Consider the following 25,283-nt stretch of genomic DNA (forward strand, 5'->3'; position numbering starts at 1 on the left):
TTATTTGTAGTTTGTCCCTAATTATTATTAGTTACGTACGATCATAATCACCGGGGGATCGGAACAAAATAACATAAGGACTGTCTCTAGTAACCAACTAAACTATTGTTTCTCATTCCAACTCAATGGTATAGTAGTAGTCTGCCATTGAGTGACAACTAATAATTCATAAAACCAGCACAGGAATTTCTTAAATGAAAACATTGTTTTGTTCTTTAATGGAATAAAATAACATAATTAAATAAATAATCAAGTAAAAGTTTGATAGAATTTAATTGGTTAAATATAAGAGGAAGAAATAGATCCCTTTATTTTCTATCAAATCATATTGAGGAATAAGAAGCACAAACCAATTAATTAGGTGCTAGACAACCAAGTTGGATTGAAGAAATTAAGATTACATACAGTAGCCTACTTTGTAGTTCGATAACAAAGTTTTCATATATCTAATAATATAATATGGCATCAGAGCCCATGTTATTAGAGTTCAAGTTTCTACAAAATTTATAGTATATGCTGCATTTTTTTTTTTAATGTTGTCTCTAAAGCTCGTTGGCTTTGCGATCTCTTTCTAAAAATTTGTTGCCTTCTTCTTCATGTTACCGTTATATATTGAGGTATTGTGACAAACTTAGTACAATAAATTTACAGTATCGAGATTCAACATCAATGTACTAAACATGAGGAGACAAATATCATTTATATCTATATCTATACTTATACATTAAAAATTCTGAATAGAGAATACGTGTCACGACACGTCACTTACTTTAAGCACTTTAAACGTGCCACATCATGTACTCATAACTCATGTATTAGGTGTGAATGACAACCAAGAATTGCTTATACAAAGGCTTGAACTTGAGACCTACAAGTATTACATTATAAGTCTTAACGTCTTCATTACCTTTTCATTTAATATGCCTTTATACGCAACAAAAATATAGTCAAGTTTGATAAGATGAGTGCTTAATTGTACCTTTTTTTACCAATATGTAATGATCATACGACAATTTAGCAAATTTATTTTGAGGTTACATATAGGTAGGGGCGGATTTTTTAAGGGGCGGGCTGGGGTTTGGCCCCCCTTAAATTTTTAGCTAAAATAGTTATTATCCAACAAAACTTATAAAGAGGCCCAAAAATAACAGTAGCCCACCATAAATCATTGTTGCGTTAGCCATAGCATAAGCCCCAAGTAATTCTTGCGGTGTATATTTTGTGCACAATCTCTAATACACTGATACACATGTGGTTTGATGACATATTTTATACCACTGACAAATATTTTTTCTTTTATTTTTTAATGTCTATTTCATTTCTTTTATTAATCTTTATTATGGGGCTTCCTTTTCACTAGGAAATAATAAGTTATTGTTTGTTTTATTTGTACACTGAGTTATGAAATTATTCCGTAAATGTTGTAGCTATTTACTAATATATTATATTATTGATGTACAAATATTATGAAGTACTTTTAAAAAAAGAATATTATGAAATGAAATTAGTCTTTGTATTAACAATATATTAAGATTAGTTGTAAAAGTTTTAATACGAGGTACTTTTTTTTTTACACGTATGTTATGGGTTCTATGACAAGGCTTATGATTTCATGAATTGAATGTTTAATTTGGCCCCGAAAGAATTTTTGTCAAAAAAATTTAGTCAATAGTTGAGTACATAAGAAATATATATATATAATATCAAGATCATGTGAGAACCAAGTCCTATAATAGGAACTAGGAACTCATCTGAGCCATTAATTTATTTGATCTGACGGCTGAGATGTTGTCCGCCTTTTTGTTGAGTAATGACATTTTGGTAAATTTGTTGAACTAGTAGAATGACTACCCTAAACGTCCCTTTTTCCATACTCATTTTCTCTCTCATCAATTCATTTTCTCTCTCCTCCTACAAACTCTCTTTTCTCCTATGATTTCTCTAATCTCTTCACCCACTCTCAATTTTGCAGATTTTCATCTTCTCATCTTCGTGCATCGTTCTAGCAAGTTTATGGGCAAGTAAGTTGATTCCGTTGTCTGCGATTTTGATTTCAAAATTAGGGTTTTCCCAATTATTTGTTTGAGTATTTTTAGCGTCGATCAAGTTTAAAATTAGGGATTTTGCTATTTTTGTTTGATTAATGTGTGTTTTCTCTTTGATTTATAATCAGATCAATATTTTGTATTGTTTTGGTATCAATTTTAGGATCTATTGTTATTATTTGTAATTAATAACACTTTTTATTTTAGTGTTTTTCGAATTCATACTATACTTATAGATGGTTTATTGAAATTTAAATAAGTTATTGCCTTAAAGTATTTCATGGTAGTAGGCTCTATTGTTGTGGCTTAGTTCGATTGTGAATTTAGATGATTTTGAGTTAAAATTGTAAAATGTATAAACTAATCTTATTAAAGAGCAGCGTTGGCCTTTATGTGCAAATACAGTTTGAGTTTCATTGAACAAAAGTGTATGGTTCTAGTTCCATTAAACTCTTATGCATCTAACAATGATAATCAAATTAAATGCAGTAAGATTTTTTTGGCGGTGTTGGCTCAAATAGTGCTACTGAGCAAAGCTGGGGTTTTCAACCCTCACGTTCTTGCACCACTTCTATATATTAAGCTTTGGATGAATGCAGAAGTAAGCAATAGAAAATTTATAGCTCAATAAGATCACATTTGTGCATTGTATGTAATATCAAATAAAGCTTACATCTGTGTGCAACTTAAGAGGTGTAACAATGTTATATATAGCCAAATCACTAATCTATAAATGATAATATAATCATCAGTATTTCTAAATGGATTTCAAGCCCCCAATGAATCAACATGTTATAGGTGGCTATGAAGTCTAACATATGCAACTATATATATATATATATATATATATATATATATATATATATATATATATATATATATATATATATATATATATATATATATATATATATACCTTGCATGTTGAACTTATTGTCCATGCAAACTGATTTACAAGCTTGGGAATAGATTTATAAGCTTCATCCTTTGTCATAGTAACATGTATAGTGATCATGAAGGCCATTTTGCCTAATATCTAACGTCTATAAAAAATTTTGATTTACTTTTGAGAATTTTTTCTTTACTTTTGAGGAATTTTTCTTTACTTTGATACACTGTTAAATCAAAGTGAGTTTTCCCTCTTAGCACTATCTAGTGAAAATCAAGACGAATTTATGATGTTGAGTTGTAGCTACTAATTCTTTGCATATTGAATTTTTGGGTTATTTGTCGTTTGTCTGGAGCACAAGCAATATCTTATAACTGATTTATGGGCAACCAAGCAGACATTTCAATGTGGAGCAAGTGACTTCTGAGTTCCGACCCAGAAATGCAGCATACCTTGGTCTAGTGTTTGATGCCTCTTACAGTGATAGTAGACACACACACACACATGACAAACAACCCAAAATTTAATATGTATTGCTTGCACTACTATTTTAATCTTGAAACTGATTATTTCAGATAACTTTGTTCTTCTTGGCCAACACCGTATAGAAGGAGAAAGTATGTAAACAAGCCAGACCTCATGACTACAATATCCCAATTCTGGCATTACTCATTAAACACAACAGAGTTCCTATTAGACCACGCACCCTACATCGAAGACACAAATATCAAAAAGTCCTCATTAGTCTTTAAGAGATGATTAGTATACTTTAAGAGAGATTTAGTTTACCTTTATGAAATTTATACATAATTAAATAAATTATCTAAATGAAATGGACCTCAGATGGAACATCAATTGTGTTTGAGACTTTTAATCACCATTAATAGACAACATATATATGTGACCTCTCATAGGAATTTTATCGAACAGTTGACATGCAAAGTTACAAAATAAAAACTTCTTTTATACTAATAAAAATATTTAACAAAAAACCTTCAATTACGCACAACCTCAATCTCTCGCAACCTCACTTTGAACAACTTCAAATTTCAGCAAATTCAACCTGAAAACACTAAAATAAGTTAGTAATTGCATAAAAATAGTTCATACATTATAATTTAAGACATCTTTGCAGTTTTACACAACTTCGAGCTACAAAATTCACTAAAACAAACAAATAATTACTAAATAAATCTGGAAAAATCGTTGATTTTAGACCTAAATTTTGCTAAATATTAATTATAAACATAAGAAATTGTAATAAATACCTTAATTAGACATCAATTTTGCAGATTCTTGTGAAGAAATTTCAGCATCGCATCGAGAAACTTCGAATTTGTATAAATTTTTCGAATTCGCACAAGTTAAACCTAATTTAATTTGAGTCGAAAATTGACACAAATTTGGATTCAAAATGCAGATTTCAAGACGTGAATGATCTTTAGCAACATGAATTTCAAGATTTCATGTTCAAGTAAGAAGAATTTGATCTTCATCCAGCGTAAAGAGGTGGTTGAACATTTTTTATGGAGGAGAGAGAAAACGACCTCTCGGTTTTTTCAATTCATGAAACAATTAATATGCCAGATTAAATCCCAGCCGTCCATTTCTATTTAATCGAGCGGTCGGTATATATATATATATATATATATATATATATATATATATATATTAGGAGTAACTCTTCTACCATATAAAATGAGAGTTTGGTTACATATAAAGATCCAAGAAGGTTCCATACTAAATCCAATCGGTGATATATAATTGGAGTAACTTCTCTACTTTATAAAGTGATATATCATCTATTCTTTTTTCTCAATGTGGAACATTCACAAATAGGACTGTAATGAGTTTCAACATTTTGTGCTAAGTTTGTATTTTTCCTTAACTTATGTAATGATAAGTTTGTAATAATAATATTCTTCAAAAAAAAAAAATGTTTGTAATAATATGTTTGTATTTGTTAAATCCCTTAAGCTAATTTTTGGCACAACCTTGATTGATATTGGCACATCTTCGTATGAGAAGAATATAGTTTACAGTGCTCTCACAAAGGCTGTGTCATTAATTGTTGGTATGCTAAAATCATTTCCCATTAAGCATGACTACTGCATTTAGAGAAAGTATGTCGAAATGCTAGAAATTGTTATAAAGAAGACATCACTTTGTAGACTAGACAACTCTGTCCAAGTTTCAGAAAATCACAAAAATTTTGTGGTAATACGAAGTACTTGATATAATTTACGGGCCGATAAAACAGTAGCACCCACTTAGATATACGAGTATATGGGTCGCTGCTACTTAATCACCAAGTTCTGATCACTTAATTTGACGAATAATGATGATAAAATTAAAATAAAAAGAAAAGGAAAAGTCAATGAAATCCAATTTGCGTAGCCTTTTTCTCATGAGCCACCTGACGGATGGAGACATTTATGATAATGTCTTGTAATTTTATACATGGTTGTGCTTCGATTGATATCTGATTGTGTGTTTGTGCTTCACACAAACTTAGCTTGAATTCAGAAGTACTTTTAGTTGCCCACTCCTAAAAAGGAGCAATACATTTCAACAATTGAAATATTAGCTTCTTGTTACAAAGTCAACCTGTGTTTATTTGGAACAGTGTCAACTTCACTCACTAAAATAGTTGTTCTCCAACGAGGTTGTGACTTCACAATACCTGGAGAAGAAGTGTGGTGTGTAGGAATTTCTACATTATAATATGAAGAAACTAATGACTACAATTACGCTTTTCGTCCAAATCGAACTAATAGATGTATTACTTTAGTTTCTCAATATATTTGATCTTGCGTTGTTGTTATCACTTTGTTAAGACAATAATCCACATACAAGTTAGGACTAGTCATTCCACATTTTATCATCAATAGTATCTTATAGAATGAAATCCTATGTAAAAAGTTAATAAGTTCAAAAAAAATTCTACTGACAATAATTCTGATTACATATAACTAAAAATTATGAAAATAAAGTTTCAACACAAATAATCTAATACATACAACCATATGTATGTGTAAGGTGTAAGGTGTAAGGTGTGTGATTGTTATAGTACTTTTAGGCTCCCACTTCACCAGACGTTTCCAATTATCCAAGAAAAAGTTTTTGTCAAATGTTCAATATGTTAAAGTACCAAGGTTGTGTTTCTTCTTAAAATTCACTAGGTTGAAAACTCAAATCAAATCAAATAAAGGTCTGATTATGCATGGATACATAAACCTCCCTCAACCAAATTAAAACACGATTATTCAACTAACTCCATGGACAATACATGGTGATGAATCGAAGATCAAGGATTGAAAGCAAGGAACTAGTTGCAAATCATGCTCATCTATTAAAACAAATATAGCTATTTTAACCTAATTACTATTGTGACACAGCTAGCATATATGGAGCTTAGAAACAATAGCTGATTCGCAATCAATAATCTTTTTCTGAGCCAATAAAATCCTAGCTTAGTAACCATTCGTTGGAAATGGCAATGTAACTTCCCCAACCAAAATCAAAAATATCACCACGTATAGTACTAGTGTAGTACTACCCCCACTCCCACCCAAAAAGAAAAGGGTATAAACATCACACATTTTTCAAGATGGTGACTAAATAACAAACGGGTTGTGATTTGTGAGTCCTCTAACTTTGTCAAACACTCTACTGTTGTTAGTGCTTAGTGAAGCTTCCTTTTCTACCACATGGATTATTTTCTCTTCTTGTTTTTCAAGTCAACTTCCAAACAAGTTATCAAATCAATAATGCACATTTTTTTACTGTATATCTTTCTGTATAACTACACAGCACATATTTAATTATATCTTATACGAATTATGTAATAATCTACTGTTGCAACTGGCAGCAAAACTTACGAATTATGCTTTTTATAAAAAGTTGTTTTACTGTAACTTACTATCCTTGTAAATTGTAGAAAGCCTAAAAGGATTAAGGATATACTCTCTTCTGTCTCTCATATAATACATAAACTTAGTTGATTTAAAAATCTATAACAATCTTGTCCAAAAAAAAAAAATCTATAAACAATTAGGAAAAAGTTTTATTTCATTCTCTACATTTTTAAAGTTTTCATTAAATCAACCAAATTCTACTATCTTATATTTTAATATACTTTAAATCAACTAATCACTTGATTCATCATTATTTAATTACTACCAAATCCCACTATATATTTTTTTTTAAAAAACGTGTACAAAATAACAAATCAATTTTTATTTAGGGATGAAGGAAGTTGATGTAGATGTAGAATAAAAGAGTACAATAATAGAGATACAAATCATACAGTACAATACATGATTTTCATGTTTCCCCTTTTGGCCTGTGACAACCAACAAATCACTCTCCCTGTATCGTTGATTATGGTGGTATAAATTCCTTGTAAATGACTTTACATATATAGACCTCTCACCTTTCACACCCATCCATGGAAAGGAAATCAAACCTAACTTAGAAAACTACAACTAGAACAAGTACGTAGTGACCAACCACATCAACATGTTCTATACTTCAAATGTTCCCACAAAGTACTCTCTCCGTCCCATAATTCTTGACACAGTTCTTATATTCGTCCGTCCCACAATATTTGACACGTTACTAAATATGGAATGAGACCATTAATAAAAAAATATTTTATCACATTTTCTCTGTCCTCACTCACCCCACTAGTTGTTTCTTGCAATATAAAAATACAAAAGAGAATCTTTTATACAATAAACAAATGTTTTAAATGGATCCACCTATAGTTTTCTTAAACTACGTGTCTACCCCAACGTCCCAAGTATTATGGGACTGAAGGAGTATTTATAAGAGGAAAAAGAGAAAAATGATGTGATTGAATTGCTAAGTCTTACTTCATACAAGTATGTCTCTTTTTTTTTTTTTTTTTTTTGGCAACCATACTTCATATGTCATACGAGTATGAAGTATCTAGTACTAGACAATATTAATCAAAATATTACAATGGTATATAGCAATAATTCGCAAAACTATATATCTTACAGAGTATATAGATACTGACAATCGTCCTAAATTTATGGTCATTTACATAATGGAGCAATACATAGCTACACTGTATTGCAAATTTGCAATTGGTTATGTTGCAAATTTTGGATTTTAATGAGTTTTTTTTTTTTTTTTTTAAGGAAAGGTATATAATGATTGAAGATTGTTGTAACGAACAAAAAAGTAGACCACTTTGATAGTTTGATGAATTCGATTTATATATCCTTATGCAAAAGGGTGGACTTTGCAAATTAAACAATAGAATACTGCTTAGCTAGTACGGAGTAGAAGGGAGTAATGGTAACCTATACTCGTAGTAGACATATTGTAAAGTGTTCTATGCATAAACATGTAATAGTATTGAAAACATACTCCCTTCACTTTTTTAAGTGCAATATTTTAACTCTTTGCACCATTAACCTAATTCAATTGATTAATATAAGTGATTTATATATAAAACAAAATATAATAACCCTGTGAGTAATTGTTGAAATCATCTCAAATTACTCTCAATGAATAATTTATAAATATTTAATTATTATAATTTTTACTTATTGATATTAAAAGATATTATTGGTTAAAGTTGTACATTAACATACGTGTGCACCTAGAAAAAAAACAAATGGAGTTAACAAAAGTAACAAAGTGTTCTTAATCGTTTATTCATAATGATCAGAGCAGATAGGATTTGCATAAACTTTTTGTAACTTGTGTTTTGGCCATTTGCAACTAAGTGAGCTCACAAAATTTTCATGTGTAGATAAGTATGTAGCGTTTCCTCTTTTTCAAAAGAATACCATTATATCACTTTGACTAGTAATCCCTTTATTATTATTGCACAAGTTTGACCATAAATATTTTTATTATTAACAAAAAATAAAAAAGTTAAAGGTAAACGACTAATTCAATAACAACATACATTTTGATTACTTGATTACATTTTCTTTTGATAAGTTAATGAAGGTTTACAGTCGTAAGAATAAAAGTGTTGCAAGAAAAAATATCTTTATGAGATAGATTATGTAGTGCAAGGCTTTTGTCTCAAATATAATAAGTAAAAGTAAATAAGATTCAGTTTAATTAGTGCATATTAAATAATTATTACTTCATTCGTACTATATTTGTATGTCGTAATCAATTAATTGATTTGTGGGGTTGGTCAGCAAATGATAAAACAGAGTAGTGTATAGTATGAAGTGTTAAAAATGCAAGATGATAATGTTAGTTGTGCTGGGGTGATCACGATCTAGTAGAGCGCGCCATATTGGACCAATAATCTGGGTGTTGTGTGACCAATATTTTATGGCCTGCTGAAGTGCTGCTGCTATTGTTAGGCATTAATTTTAGGAAAATACCACATTTCAACCGTCTGCTAAAAACAAGTTGACCTTTTGTTTATTTCAGAATAATACGACCTTTAGGGGGTGTCCGCTTTAAACAAGTTGTAACCTGTTGGTAACCTGAATAATAGGTTATATGGACACGTGTCATCATTTTATTGGTCTGAAAATATAATTTTTTTAATTTAAAAAATTAATAAAAAAAACCCCAATCCCGTAATTCCCCTCCCTTTCCCGTTCCCTTTCCCCTTTCCCGTTCTGTCATCCCTCCCATCCCGTTCCCATTCTACCATCCCCTTCCCTCCCCTTTCCTTTTTCTTGCCCTTCCCCCTCCATGAATCTCGACAATCCCCTCCATCAATACCTCCCCCACCACCGAAATCACCACCCCTCCCACCCCCACCATCGAAATCACCATCCCGACCACCTTCACCCCCAATATCCCCACCGAATCCACCACCCCACCGCTGAAATCCTCACCAAAATTCCTACCCCCTGCCTTCCTCACCACCGAAACTACCATTACATCACATCCCCACCACCAAACCACCACTCCATCACTTCCCCATAACCGAATCCACCACCCCTACCGTCCCTCCCCTACCCTAACCTCCTCAAATGGTCAATTAATCATTCCTCTTATGCAAAATTAACCAATATACATCCAATAAACGATCTCCCCCTACTCTCACTTTCTTTCTCTTCACATATCAAATAATATGTCGGTGGGAGACCAAGCAGCGGCAGCGATTGCGGCGCAGTTACTAATTCCCGGTGATGGTGCATGTCTAGGTTTAGCTCTAGGTTACGCCGCTGTTCGAAGCCTCACGAAATTCGCCGCCACGTCATCGGCCTTCTTGAAAATACGAGCCTCACCCTCTGTACATGTACTTGCAATTGTGTCTCGTGAATCTGGTGGTCGTGGTATTGTTCTTCAAGAGGGAGAAAAGGGATGTGGTGGTCATGTGGTGGTGGTAGGAGGTCGAGGAAGGAGTTTTTTTTTAATCATAGCAAGTTGTGGAAGGAGGGGATAATGGTGGCTTGGGGCTGATGGGGAGGGAAGGGGCGGCAAGGAAAAGGAGGTAGGTAAGTAAGGGAGTGGTGGGGGAGCGGTGGTAAGGGAGGAGGGTGATGGGTGGCAGGGAAAGGAGGAGGGGGCTGATTTTTGTTTTGTTTTTTTTTTTTTTTTTTTTTTTGTTTTTTGATTTAATTGTCAATAAATCATAATTAAAGTTGTTATTAAGAGTTAATTAAATTGTTAAATGAATTTATTTAAAAGAAAAAAAAAATTTAACCTGTTATTCAGGTTGTAGGTAAAATAACTTGTTTAAAGCGAACACCCCCAAAGGTCGTATTATTCTGAAATAAACAAAAGGTGGACTTGTTTTTAGCGGACGGGTAAAAGGTGGTATTATTTAAAGCAATTTTTCCTTAATTTTATTACATTCGGAACTAGCTAGCTTGTTGGATTTGCGATGCCTTTACTAGCAACAAATAAAATATTGGATAATTAAACAAACTAAGCTTAATTACAAAACAAATTTTTTAAATAGACTCATGGGCAAATTATTTACCAAACTAAGCTGTCAGGGTAAAACGCTGTCTTGGACAACGTTTTATACCCTATTTTTAAAAAAAAAAATCAATGAGGACAGCGTTTTAAATGTTGACTTTTTTTAAAAAAATTTTTTTGTAATTTCTGATTGTTAAAATTTAAAAAAGAAAAAAAAAATTTAAATACACTAAAATGCTAACTGAGGCAACGTTTTTAGTGTATTTGATTTTTTAATGAAACGCTGCCTCAGTCAGCGTTTCCAGGGCTGATACAGTTTCAAATCGGGGCGAGCTTCTCTCTCTCACTCAAATTCACTCACTTCAATTCTCTCACTCAATCTCTCTTTCACTCAACGCAACCCCCATTTCCTTTTGATAGCCCCCCCCGATCGCCGTCCCCCTATGACGACTGCTGACGACAGCCCCGACGCCGCTGCTAGCCTCACTTCTTGTCGAATTTGGTACTTGCCCCCTCTTTCTTTGGTTTTTAAAATCTAGGTTAGTTTGATAATGGTTGATATTTTTTGTGAATTGTGGTTATAATGTTGATAATGTTGAATTGTTAGTGTTGATAATTGTTGATAATGGTTGATAATTATTTTTAGTTTTTGAGTAATTGTGATAACCTACATTCTTGTTTAATAATGGTGATTTAGTGCTTCTAAGTTGTTGTAATTTGAAAAGTATGTCTACATTGTTGTTTAATTATGGTGATTTAGTGCTTCTAAGTTAGTTGTTGTAATTTGAAAAGTATGTCTACAAACTTGTTTAATTATGGTGATTTAGTGCTTCTAAGTTGTTGTAATTTGAAAAGTATGTCTACATTGTTGTTTAATTATGATGATTTAGTGCCTTTAAGTAAAATGTGTTTTGGTTGTTATGTAGAATATGGCTGCACAAAATGTAGTTTTGTTATGCCGGTGGGGAGGTGACATTCTGTTTGATGGACCAAATGTCGAGTATAGTGGAGGAAATATGGAAGCACTAACACTTGAACCGGACATGACTTTCAATGATTTGATGAACGGAGTTCATAGCAATATTGGTTCAAACCCAATGAATGTTCAACTAAACATTAAAATGAGGTTTGAGACTGTCAATGGGGTTCAAGTCTTACCTGTTTCTGCGGATAAACATTTGAAAGCTTTGAGGAGTGTCGTTGCAATGAAGGGTGTTCCCACTGAGATATATGTAAAAATGGTGCTTATATGTACCCAACAAAGTACTTGGCCAGAATAACAAGCTACATTTATTTCCGGTTACAACACAGAGTCCTTGCAAATGCCCTCACACGACATTCCATCAAATGAATATGGGATGGGATCTTTCAGTAGAATGCTGCACGACGATCAATTTCACATGCCGTTTAGTTCTCATATAGCATCACCTGTACCTGGTCCTTCGACATCAAACACCGTCATGTCTTCACCGATGCAATTGCATAGTTATTCACCTATGCAAGATGATGTTCAAGCATCACCGTCTGTCCCTATGCTAAATCATCTTGAAAATCTAGAAAATATTGTGAATAATGAATTGTCTATGTATGATGTGTATGCGGAAACAAATGATGAGGCTGAGAACAAAGAGGAGGAAGATGGACTTGAGAACATGGATGTTGAACCTGCACACATGGAAGTTGGTGAGGCCATGGTTAGAACTCCCATACCTTGGTTCAGTAAGATAAACGAGAACTATGAAGTTGATTAGTATTGGGCACGAATCGGGTAGCCATACATCGTTTGTTCCCAGGGGAGAATTTGAGAAGGGCATGTTTTTTGAAAGTAGGAAAATGCTTCAAGAAATGGTGAAGACGTATTCTATACAGAGGAATCAATTCTACACCACAGTGACCTCGAATGAGAATGTCCTTCATCTGCGGTGTAAGAAGAAATGTGGTTGGTCACTACGGGGTACTAAAACAAGGGAGCACTCGCGTGGCTTTACCCTAGTCACATACAAAGGCTCGCACCGGGGGAACTGTGTCACTGAAGTGCTATCTACTGATCACCCACACTTGGATTCGTCCACAATATCTGAGTATGTGAAGTCCTTTGTGCAGAAAGATCCGTCCTTGAAAGTTGAATTCATACAGGATCTCATCTCCAAGCAATTTCATTTTGAAGTTCCGTATTGAAGAGCATGGTATGCCAAGGAGAAAGCTATAGCTGAAATATTTGGGGATTGCGAGAGTTCTTATGGAAGACTTCCGCACTTCATGCAAGCACTCAAACAGTCAAACCCGGGAACCGTTGTTGTATGGAAACACAAAGCTCTGGCGGATGGTAGCAGGTACTACAACAACATGGAAGTGTTTGAACGAGTGTTTTGGGCCTTCGGTCCTTGTATCGATGGTTTTAAAAATTGTATACCTATTATCTGTATCGATGGGACGCCCTTGTACGAGAAGTATAAAGGAACACTGTTGGTTTCTACAAGTGTGGATGCAAGCTTCCAAGTATTTCCGCTACCACTTCCAGCCGGTCTTGGTTTTTGGGCTGCATTTGGGTTCATGTTACGCAACGAGATGGCCTCTGTGTTATATCTGATCGACATGCTAGGATCATTGCAGCAGCGAATGATCTTAACGTTGGATTCAACAAGCCGCGAGCCTATCACAGGTTTTGTGTTTGCCACATGGCTTCTAACTTGAAAACTCACGTGCGAAGCAACAACATGAGAGATATGTTCAAGGCTGTTGCGTACCAAAGATAAGAAAGAAAACTGCAAGCTGAACTGTCCTTGCCTTTAATTCGTCACTCCTAATTGCTAATCCCTCATTGCTACTCGTGTTTAATTGTTAATTCGTAATTGTGTTGATAATTAGTATATAACGTTGTTAATGAACAGATATCATGGATGAACAATATAGGACACCCGAACCTGTTGACTCTTCTGTCCTGACACTACAGGACAAACATCGGAGCGTTGACATATGGGATTAGTTGGTAATATTTCATCCGTTAGTTCATGTACTTGTATGCATGTTAAATTGATATAGTATTTAATATTATTTACGGTCGTACGATTATTTATCAAGTTGATACAACGAGGATGCTAGTTTGCAAGCACTACACTACTAGGGTTATGGGTGACTGGGATGTCGGTCCACGCGTTATTCCGTAAGTCGAGTTGGTTGGCTTGCGTGGTATTCATCGGATGGCGTTCAGAGAGATCAAGCGCTTGTCACTTCGCTCGCGAAGAGATGGAGACAAGAGACGCACTCCTTCCATCTACCTGTTTGGGAGGTGACCGTTACGTTGCGGGACGTGGCGTTACTCACGCGCCTTCCTATACACGGGACTGCGGTGACAGGACTCGCGTTAGTTGATCTCCATGGTTTGGTAGCTCGGGTTCTCGGGGTTCAGCCAGGTCCCGACGATATCAAGGGCTCCGAGTTGAGGACCAGCTGGATACACAAGACTTTTCGTGTGCTGCCTGTGGACGCTGATGACGCCACGGTTCAGAGACATGCTCGAGCATACGTGTTCCTGCTCATCTCGGGCGTGTTATTCGGCAACAAGAGCGGGAGCCATCTGCAGCTTATTTACCTATAGCTGTTAGACCACGACTAGTATCATATCAGTGGCTACAGCTGGGGTAGTGCCTGTTTGGCGACGTTGTATCGCCATCTGCTTAGAGCATCCCACCGTGGTTCTGGCGAGATCGGAGGTCCTTTGATTGTGCTTTAGGTAACCCACCTAATTATCAACAATCTAGTTTGACAATTACTTACCTAGTTTATACTTAACCTATTTTTGTATTTTTGTATTACAGTTATGAGCTTGGGAGCACATCCATGTAGGAAGACCAGGTAGGCATGCTTTACATCGTCAAAGGCAGCAGGAACGGGACCAGCAGTACCAGGCGTACGTTTCTCCACCGCTCCCTACACCTGATGAGGCATACGGTTGCAGGTTTGTAACAGTTGTCATTATTTTAGACCTCATACGATTTTATTTTGCTGGTTGACAAACTAAAACATTTTTTGGTATTAGGTGGGAGGTCCCCAGACTGACATATGCGCATGTGGCGAGGAGTCTTCCGTACTACCGAGAGGCCCTTGACCGACTCACCGAGGATCGGGTGGTAACTTAAAAGGAATTTGTAAACATTTATTTAATATGTATATTGTCTGTGCACTAACCTATTTACGATATTACTTTTGATGTGTTATTACAGATGACATGGGATCCGTATGTAGCTGACTTAGTTGATGTCATGCCTGCACATCTGCTGGATCATCAGGCAGAGTGGCGTGGCAGGACCCCCATGATCTGTTTCGAGGTTGTGGAGAGTCACGTACCCAACCAAGTCATGTGACAGTTTGGACTACGCCAGCCTGTCCCCTAGCAGTGTGACACTAGTATCCGCCTGCATGGTATTGACCGTCTGGGAAAGGGTGAGATAAACTAGTCACTAGAGCATGAGCGTTACATTGACCTATGGCAGCAACGGTTGGGGTTTGTCGTCGCCGGTGATTCGATCTAGGGCGTTATGGATCCTCACGATCCATACATGGCCCGTTACAGGTGGATTACACGACGTTTCATCAACCCTAGCTACGCGCCACCATCCACACATTACCATCTAGCCTTTGACGTCATTAGCGGATATGTGAGTTTATTTAATTTACTTATTTTCATCAATTTTTAAATTTCTATATCATAAAACTGACTAATCGATGATTACTGCAGGCGGCGGATATGGTGGCGGTGGTTGATGCACTATCAAACGCCCTTGCAGACGGACCCACCAGAGCCCAGGTCGAGCGGGTGCGAGATATGGCCGTGGCTACCTTGCAGAGATATGGTCACGGCTATCTCGTCCACCCGCGGGACGGTCATGGAGGCCACTCCGTCCGTTCACAGTTCGAGTTAGGCCAGAGTAGCGGTGGAAGTGATCCTTCGTCACTCAGAGTCGTAGAGGATTACATCATCCACAGTTCTGCGCCCACCCCTACTCCGGAGGACCTATCGTCCATCCAGCAGACTTCGCCACCGCCCCAAACCCATTTACCACCATTACACATTACAGGCGGCGTCGTGTTAGACAGAGGGACGACAGACAGGATAGAGAACTGTTACCCCTAATAAATGAGTCAGGATAGTATTATTTGATTTATTTGTTGTAATCGGATTTTATAGTCTGTTGTATATAACACTTACATTATTAATATAATAAATGTTTTTTGAATGAATCTCTGTGTGGTTTGAAGTTTAATTTCCTTATTTGTCCAAATTGGACTTATGTCAGTCAAAATAGATCATTCTAGGCTAATATATATCAGATACAAAACATTTGGGCTTTATAATGAGAAACGGGGTAGAAGCGATGGCCGGTCGTAGTTAATGTGGTGGTTCATGGTGGTTGTATTGCTGTTGGGGGTGGTTGGAATGGTTTGAAGTGGCTAAGGGTGGGCGAAAGTGGTGGGAGGTGGTGGTTGGTGGTGGTCGATGGTGGTGGGAAGGTAGTCGGGGATCATGAATGGCGGTGGGGATGGTGGTTGAGGTTGGGATTGGTGGTGGGGGTGGTGTTGGAGGGTGGGGGTGGAGGGTGGTGGCTGAATGGGGGCTGGGGGTGGTGGGTTGGGGGCTGAATTTGGAGTGAGGATGCTGCTAGCTGCTGCAGTCCAGCAGAAAGCGTTTTATGTACAAAATCTATTGTACGTAAAACACTGTCCCAGACAGCGTTTTAGTGTATTTGAATTTTTTTTTAAAATTTTAAAAATCAGAAATTATGATTTTTTTTTTTTTTTTTAAAAAAAAAAAGTGAACATAAAAAATGCTGTCGCAGACAGCGTTTTACACATTGTATTTTTTTTTTTTTAAAAAAACAGGGTATAAAACGGTGTCCGAGACAACGTTTTACCCTGGAAGCTTAGTTTGGTAAATAATCTGCCCATAAGTCTATTTTAAAAAATTGTTTTGTAATTAAGCTTAGTTTGGTTAATTATCCTTAAATATTGGATCAGATTTCGACTTTTTTTGCAGCTACCAGATTATGGCAATACCAATTTGTCTTCTTTGCATGAGCTCACCTATTTTAGCCGGCTACTATACACACATTTTATTCCTAAGCTAGCTAACATGTTCATATATATGTAATATGTTCATACAATAATAATATCATACTCTTTGTCAAAAATAATCATACTCGTATATAATATCATAATAACTAATACACCAAGAGATATACTCGTATGATACTTTGTATATTTCTAATAATTGTATACTATTAGTATGAGTTTAATTAGTCGTGAGATACTGTTGGTGTAATAATATATGCGTGGGTTTTGCCAATCTGACACCACTTGACCACCATTTGAGATTGTGAGTCTGAAGATATATCATATACAAGTATGTGAGATTTGAGGAGTTGATTTTTTTTTTAAACCCCATTGTATTAGAGGAAGTATTATATCTTCTATCAATGGTCGGTTTTGTTTTTTATTTTTTTTATTTTTTATAATAATTTCTAGCTAGTTAGGATTCTAACTTTATTTTGTTTCCTATCCTCATTTTATTTTTTTCAATCTGAGTTGAACATTCTAGTATTACTGTTGAAAGTATTGAAATGGATAACTGAAATTTAGCGGAATCATTCCCCTTTGTAGAGGGCAAAGATTCCTACAATATGTTTAATATAATACTCCGTACAATAAAATATCAATGAGATCAAGTATAAAGTATATATTATTATATATATGAAACTTATTAAGGAATATCAAATAGTCAAAACAAAATATATGATACGTCAAAAAAAAAAACCAAACAAATATATGAAAAAGCATGCAATAAGATTATATTAAGCTGTTTATTACGTAATTTATCCAATTATGATCAATAAATAATTTATATGTTCAAAATGATAATATCATACTTGTATATAATATCACAACAATCAATCAAAAAAAATAAAAATAAATAAACAAATATATATATATATATATATATATATATATATATATATATATATATATATATATATATATATATATATATATATATATACACCAAGAGATATACTTGTTAGATATATTTCTAATATTTGTATACGTGGGATACATGTCGCACCAAAGTCGGCTAGCCTTGCAGTTGAAAAACATACAATAGTATAAACAAAAAGATTAAATTACATAAGAGGGAGTTTAAAAGCACAATTGTTGATATTTAATTTTATTATCATCACAAGAATTTGACATGGGAAATAAGGGCCTCAAATTTGCATTGCACTTGTGAAATATCATTTTCCCCAAAAGTACAAAATATATCAAATAGAGACTTCCAGCAGATAGATCGACTTCACTGCTTATTTGCAACAAAAAAGCTTTATTAATTGTTACATTGCATACCATCCCACCTTTCACGAACATATATTATCTACCATTACTTTTTGGTGCGCCTTTTTTTATGGTTGTTGTTGCATGGCCACCTATTCTACACAGCAAAAGTTTCCCTTTACAAAAGCAAACTTGGTAGTTCAAGTATGATTTCTGTTGTTTTCTTATATTACAAGAAGCAAGCGCACACCTCTAAAAATCTTACCCCGAAATTATAAATTAAAAAGCGTGCAAAAAATATGTGCTGCTAATAACTTTTGCCATCCCTTTTAGGCATGACATTAGCTACTAATATTATTTTTGTTAATGACAAGTTGGACCGTCTTCTTCTTCAATTTTGTACCCCTCCTCAGCTAGCCATGTCTCCTTGTACACGTACCACTTGGCAAATACCAAATACACAAACAAGTTTACCACGCTCAAACCTACAAGTAACCAGTAGAAATAGTCAAGCCTTCCTTGGTTTAAGTTATCGGCTATCCATGGGTGCTTGTTACCGGTAATGTTGTGCACCACGGTAACAAGGGCTGAGCTAACGAAAAACCCTAGAGAAAGTGTTGTTAAAAACAGCCCTGTACTCATAGTCTTCATTCCCTTAGGGCACTCCCTTAGGAAGAAGTCAAGTTGGCCAATGTAGGTGAAAGCTTCACCGGCACCAACGAAAAAGAACTGCGGTACAAGCCAGAACACGCTCAATGGGACCACTTCGTATGGCTTGTTTACCAACCCGTGGTCTTGTGCAGATTTCAAACGTCGGATTTCAACAAGAGCTGCGCAAATCATGGAAAAAATAGAGAAGACTAGGCCAACTCCAATCCTCTGAAGTGGAGTAAGACCTTGAGGATTATGAAGGACTCTAGAGGCTATTGGTACAACCACACGGTCGTATATTGGCACGGTGATGAGGATACTACCCACAAAGAAAACCGTGAGGGAAGCAGCCGGGATTTGGAATGATTTACCAATGTGACGGTCCATGGTGGTGGCTTGTGAGACGGAGAAAGTACTCATTTGGGCATAAATGGTCCAGAAAATTATGGTCGTGGCCCAAATGGGAAGCATCTTTAGCACCAATTTCACTTCCTCTACATCAGTTGAAGTCGGCAAGTACCATTTGTTCACCTTTGTAACAACTGCTGGCATATTAGGATCTTTGATTGCTGCCTTATCCAAAAACCTATATAATACAATACAATCATTATTTGTTTTACTACTACTAACAGAGAATATATAATATTCAGCGTATTTTTTCTATCAACTACGACCAAATTGTTGTTGTTACAAGACTTGCAACTTACAAGTATCATACGAAGTATATTATAACATGCATAACAATATGACAACTTTATGACTATAATCTCATCAAAATTTACCGAGTGTGAATTCTCAATTTTCACCCTTATAAAAGTTAAATGTATAATGTAGGGCTGACCCTTATCCTTTTCAATTCAGTAAGGCAGGGCCCCCCCCGCTTAAAATGATCATCCAAAAGAGATGAAATATCAAGGCCTTGTCCTTATCAGAGAATCGGATGATTTATGAAAGTCTGAAAGATTTTTATTTAAATTTTTTTAATATAGATATATAGTTAAACAATTTTTATTATTAATATTATATTCATGATCCCAGAATTAAAGTATAGCATGTGTATTTACTCCTAAGATTCCAAAAACTCCATTCATCCAACCTTGTTTGTGTTTGTTTTTGTCTAGCATGAAAAACTGCTGATTCTTTGTGTTTTTACGCAAGGTGTGGACAATATACTTGGTTATAGGGACGAGGGGATTTTTTTTTTTAATGAATTGAAAGAAACCCTTGTAAAAAGTTCTAAGACTGTAACATTATCTCTAAGATGATTTTTTGTTTCTTAATTCGATAATAAACGTCGTTAACGTTTAACGATTGCGAGTGAGTTAATGATATGTATGGAATATGTGCTTGGTAAATAGGAGGATGGTGACCTCCATTTCTAAAGCAGGTAGCCGGGTTCATCGGGCAGCCAAGCAAACAAGTAAAGGAGTAGTAAAGTAGAGCAATCAATGAGGGCACAATAATGTGTGAATAGTAATAATAAGCTGGCTGGCCAATGAAATATATAGGTTATGCAATAATCATGGACGACTAGGGCCAAACTTTGTCTGGTGTTATTCATAAATCGTTTTGGATAGTCAAAATTAAAGGCAATTTTCTAAATCAACATGGGCCCACCTAGATCATCTACACGTATTTTGTTCAAAGAATCAACTAACATTTTCATTATATAAAGACTTTAATTGACTAAATACGATTTTAATTGATTTTTCTTTGATACATATGAGTTGCTTAGTTTTACTCATTAAAATTATTGAGAAGGAAGAAAAATCTATTAAGTAAAGAAAGTAGGCACAAGATACCATATTAGCCACTTTAAATGTTTGTCTTATCCTTGTTAAAAATAGCCAATAATGACTATTACTTTATTAGTCTAGCATACTTTAATATTTTAAATTGATTAATGTTCACAACGAACATGATTATAATTATATTTATGTGGCCAATAAATTAGTAGGAATAACTAGCTTGTACGATTCCTCTAAAATATTTATGTGTCAAATTATGGAGAAAATCTTGATAAGATAAAACTTTTAACTTGGTACACACAAGGAAAGTGGTAAAAATTTAATCATTTTAATTAGTGGTATTTTATTTTATTGACTCAATGTATAATTTATTATTATTCAATTTTTATAATTTTTACTTATTAATAATTTAAGATATTATGTGCTTAATTGTAAAGCAGAAGAAAAAGGAGTTCTTAAGGAATGTCACATGTGCGCGTAAACTGTTGTGTGGTGTGGATCTCATCATATGTAGTGTGATCAACATACCATGTTACGTCTCCTTTGTCTAATCTTCAGGGCACCGACTAACATGCAACTACTTCATTGGAAGCTTTCTTTTTGTGGTGTGCCTCTTACCTATTTCCTACACTAGCTGATTGATATTTTATCAAATCACTTTTATGAACCTAACACTGGAAAGTGTATAAGTTGAAATTCAAGCATAAATTACAAGAAACTAGGTCGAGTTGTCTTATCCTACCATACATCTAAGAGCAGGCCAAAAAAAAAAAAAAAAAGTAAACAGGACGACCTTGCATGTTAACGAAAAAGAAAGAAATATGAATGGATATAATGAAAGTAGTGACCTGAATTGTTTGCTGTGAGGCAATTTTTGCTTCTTATGTTTGCCTCCATCAGCCAAATCATCAATATTGAAGAGAAGGGATGAATCAGAAGGCAACTCCATATGCCTCTTCTTCCAAGCAGCGACAAAAACAGCAGCAATTTGAGTCAAGGGACTGCCCACAAGTTTCTTAAAGCGGTACCGTCTAGTACCACATAGAAACACTACTAGAGCCAGCATAATACAGCATGCACATATACCATACCCCCACTGTCTTCCCATGTTGTCTTGGATGTACACCAATACTGTCACTGCTGCTAGTGACCCTAAACTTATGAAGAAAAAGAACCAATTAAAGAACTTTATCATTTGTTTCTTTTCCCCCTTGTTCGTCTCATCAAATTGGTCCGTCCCGAATCCCGACACGCTTGCCTTCACACCGCCCGTCCCTAGCGCCGTTAGGTATAGTGCTAGGTAGAGTACCCCTAGTTGCATGTCTGAGGCCGGAGTGCATGTGTCCGAACCCTCTTTGCAGGCCGGTGGACGGAGGCTTGGGACTATGGTTGATATGGTCAACACTGTCACACCCTAGTTACAAATAATCATAAAACACCATCAGTATATCTATTTTTACTTTTGATTTTTTTTAATTAAGGTTAATAATGGTCATGCGCGAACTTTGGACACATATTCTTCGAAACGGTCCTTTATTATAAGCTTTAGTATAGTAAAACAAATAAAAAAATTGATGCTATTTCGATGGGAATCTTATGAGCATGCATCCAATAATTGCTCGTAAAAAAAGTTCTTAGTTGATAATACTTCGTTCGTACCTAGTATATCAATTGCTCATTGTCTACATCAATAATTTTATAATTAACACTAATAGTTGATATTAAATATTCCAATACAGTGGGAATGTGGGCCTAAGTTCCTTGTCTAAGCCAAAAGAATAATAAAACTTGTTCTTAAATTACTCATTAATACTCCAATAATTGTCAATTTCTTCTTGTTTGACATCTTGAAAGTAAAAAACAATGAAATCGCGCAAATTTCGCTGTTTCTTTGTAGCTAACTATACTTAACATTTAGCAATAATCGTGATGCATTTGCGCACTTGCCGCATATTTTCTTCCACTCATGAAAACTTTATATTATAATAATGGTCCAGGGGGGTCTTATGATGTTTTCATGTATCCTATATTTCCTTGTTTAAAAGTTGTTAAGAATACCCTTAATTAATATATTCCAATACAGTCGGAATGTGGGGTTGAATTTTGTTTTAAATAATAAACCTAGATCTACTATCACTTTTATAATTATTAAAATATAAATTTGTGCTAATAACTTATTTGCTCACAAGTATATGATTTGTGCTTGTTAACATATCTACTAGGGTGGTATTACTTGTATACATACATATCCTATATAATTAAATTTTGTTGATATTTAACTATGTATGTTGAATCAAAGCACTTACCAATGCTTGAACTGTGGCGAAGATAGCAATGGTTAGATACCTGTTCAAAACAATAAGGGAAAATAAGCCACGATATTTAATAGATTATGATCATTGTTAGTGATTCATGAATCTGTAAATAGACTAGATGCCATGTTTTTAGAAAAATGGAAATTGAATCATATTCAATAAAATCACATGTCATTTTGTTTTTGTTACTAAATACAAGTAGAAAATAAACTTTTAATTGGCTAAAAACTTAACAATAACAAGCAAAAGTAAAAAAAAAGGTACTTTTTGAAAGGGATGAAAAGGTAGGTAGGAGGGAATGGAAACAAAGGGGAAAATGAAGAAGTAAAAATAAAAAACTAACCGTCCAAGAAAAGTGTCAGCAATAAAACCGCCAAGGAGGCAGAGCATGAAAGAAGTGCCCATAAAATTAGTGACAGTATTAGCAGATGCAGCATTGCCCAAATGCATCACTCCCGTCAGATATGTCACCAAATTTACCGCTATCCCAAGTGTCGTCAACCTTTCACATGCCTCTCCTCCTGAATCAGTAACACATTTTTCCTTAGGATTTCTATTTTTTCCTTTTTCTTTTTTTTTTTTTTTTTTTTGAGAGAATCTACGGAGCATATGTCTTTGACTCTATGATTCAAGTTTTACAGTTTATAGTAACTGTATTCGTCAAAATCTCTCCAAATTAAACCTGATTACGAAAATAAAAATACTCGCATGTATGTATGATCATATAGTGGATATGATGGTGCTTGTCATACTGTGTACCAGAACATGTGCTAATAACTTACAAATAAAAACAATCCAACTTCCTCCATTTTTCCCAATAAAGTAATTTGGTTTCTGCAACTAAAAACCATTAAATTCCCACTTGAGTTGCACCCATGCTGGTATTCAACACATATATAACACAAAATTCTTGTATGAGACAGCCTCACCAGTCACCACACAAACAGAAGAGTTGGTTGGAGTAGCATAACATGTAACCGGCACGTATTCATATAAACTCCGATGATATAGTAATAGGTCTAATATTAAAAAAAAAAAAAAAAAAAAAAAAAAAAAAAAAAAAGGCAGAAAAAAAGAAATGAAAGTAGTAGTACGAAAAGGAGAGAGAAAGAAGACCTAAGATCATGGCAGCACTCTTCCAGCCACCAGTGTTGGATCTGTGAGCAGGGTGACCTTTATAATCCCAAGCGTCAGAAACAATATCTTTACCCATTTCCATATCCATATTCGAACCCGCTTTTTTACTAGCTATGCCAGGTAAAGCCATTTCTTAGCTTCTTCAATTCTACAATATACGAAGTAGTATTTATTATAATCACTTCCCCTGTTTTCGGAGGAGAGAGAAAGAGAAGAGTGTGAAGGTTTGATGTTTGAATTATGATTTACTCGTATGAAAGAGTGGCACCAGAAACGCCCTTATTTATATAGGGCTGGACTGCGGTGTTGGGCGCTTCCCGTCCACGTCTCTCATTGAGTCATTGCATAACCGTTAGATAATGTTTTTATTTTTAAATTTTTTTTAATTAATGCACTTCTTCGTTATGAGATTGTTAATTCAAAACCTTGTTCGATTAACTGACACCTCACCATCCATAGCAAGATCGACTGACACCTGTCAAAATAATTATTTAATCTACATACGACTATCCTAAATTAAACTTGGTAAGTATAATTAAAGCATCTCGCAATATTAAAGAAGTGGTAGTAGATGATGGTAGCGTCTAATACAGCGCGTATACTACAGAAGAACAATGAAGGGGCAACTGTCATTTATGTACAGTGCATGATATCATTTTAACTGCATTTGCAGCCGCACCTGATCAACAATTTCATTCTCAACTGCATTAAATTTTATAATACAAACATACATTAATTTAATCACGTCTGCTAAATTAATCAATCAACAGTTAAATAATGATTTTTTTATGTGGTTAATTTGATTAGTAATGAATATAATTATTTGATAGTTATAAATGACAAGGAAGCTGGATATTGCATGCATGTACAGTATCTCTTGGGCTGGTAGTTCCAGCGCAATTAGGTCGGCAATTCTTTTGATTTGGTACAGTGATTGAGTTTGTTTAATGGACAATTACAGCTTCGTTTCCTAACAATTTTGAATATTGATATGATATCGTCTTCCATAATCGCTTTAACCTAGTATTACGTACAGTATCTTAGCATTTAAGCTTAATAGCAACCCTGCTATATTTCTTTGATATTGAAACCCATCATTTGTTTTATTACCAATTTTTTATTTTTTTTTTATTTTGCATGACTGTAGAGTATACGTTCAGTAGCCTAACCCTTGTACTATAAACACTCTCTCTCTCCCCCCCTCTAATTTAGAGTTATATTTGACTAATTATATATTTTACATGTATATTCCCTTTATTTCATACTTGATCTATTTGTAAAATAAACATAAATA

General features: G+C 34.7%; 1 protein-coding gene across 1 annotated transcript; it reads right to left on the minus strand.

Annotated features, from left to right (window-relative positions):
• Nucleotides 1-18,005: 18,005 nt before the first annotated feature.
• Nucleotides 18,006-24,399, minus strand: LOC110732757 (protein NRT1/ PTR FAMILY 6.3-like). The gene is made up of 5 exons (XM_021912755.1): nucleotides 23,969-24,399; nucleotides 23,196-23,373; nucleotides 22,844-22,883; nucleotides 21,386-21,951; nucleotides 18,006-19,375 (listed from the first exon to the last, which is right to left on the minus strand). The coding sequence occupies exons 1-5, from the start codon at nucleotides 24,117-24,119 to the stop codon at nucleotides 18,502-18,504; spliced, it is 1,809 nt and encodes a 602-aa protein (XP_021768447.1). The 5' UTR covers nucleotides 24,120-24,399; the 3' UTR covers nucleotides 18,006-18,501.
• Nucleotides 24,400-25,283: the final 884 nt, after the last annotated feature.

This window comes from Chenopodium quinoa, unplaced genomic scaffold (assembly GCF_001683475.1).
Source record: "Chenopodium quinoa cultivar QQ74 unplaced genomic scaffold, ASM168347v1, whole genome shotgun sequence".
Taxonomy (NCBI): Eukaryota; Viridiplantae; Streptophyta; class Magnoliopsida; order Caryophyllales; family Amaranthaceae; genus Chenopodium; species Chenopodium quinoa.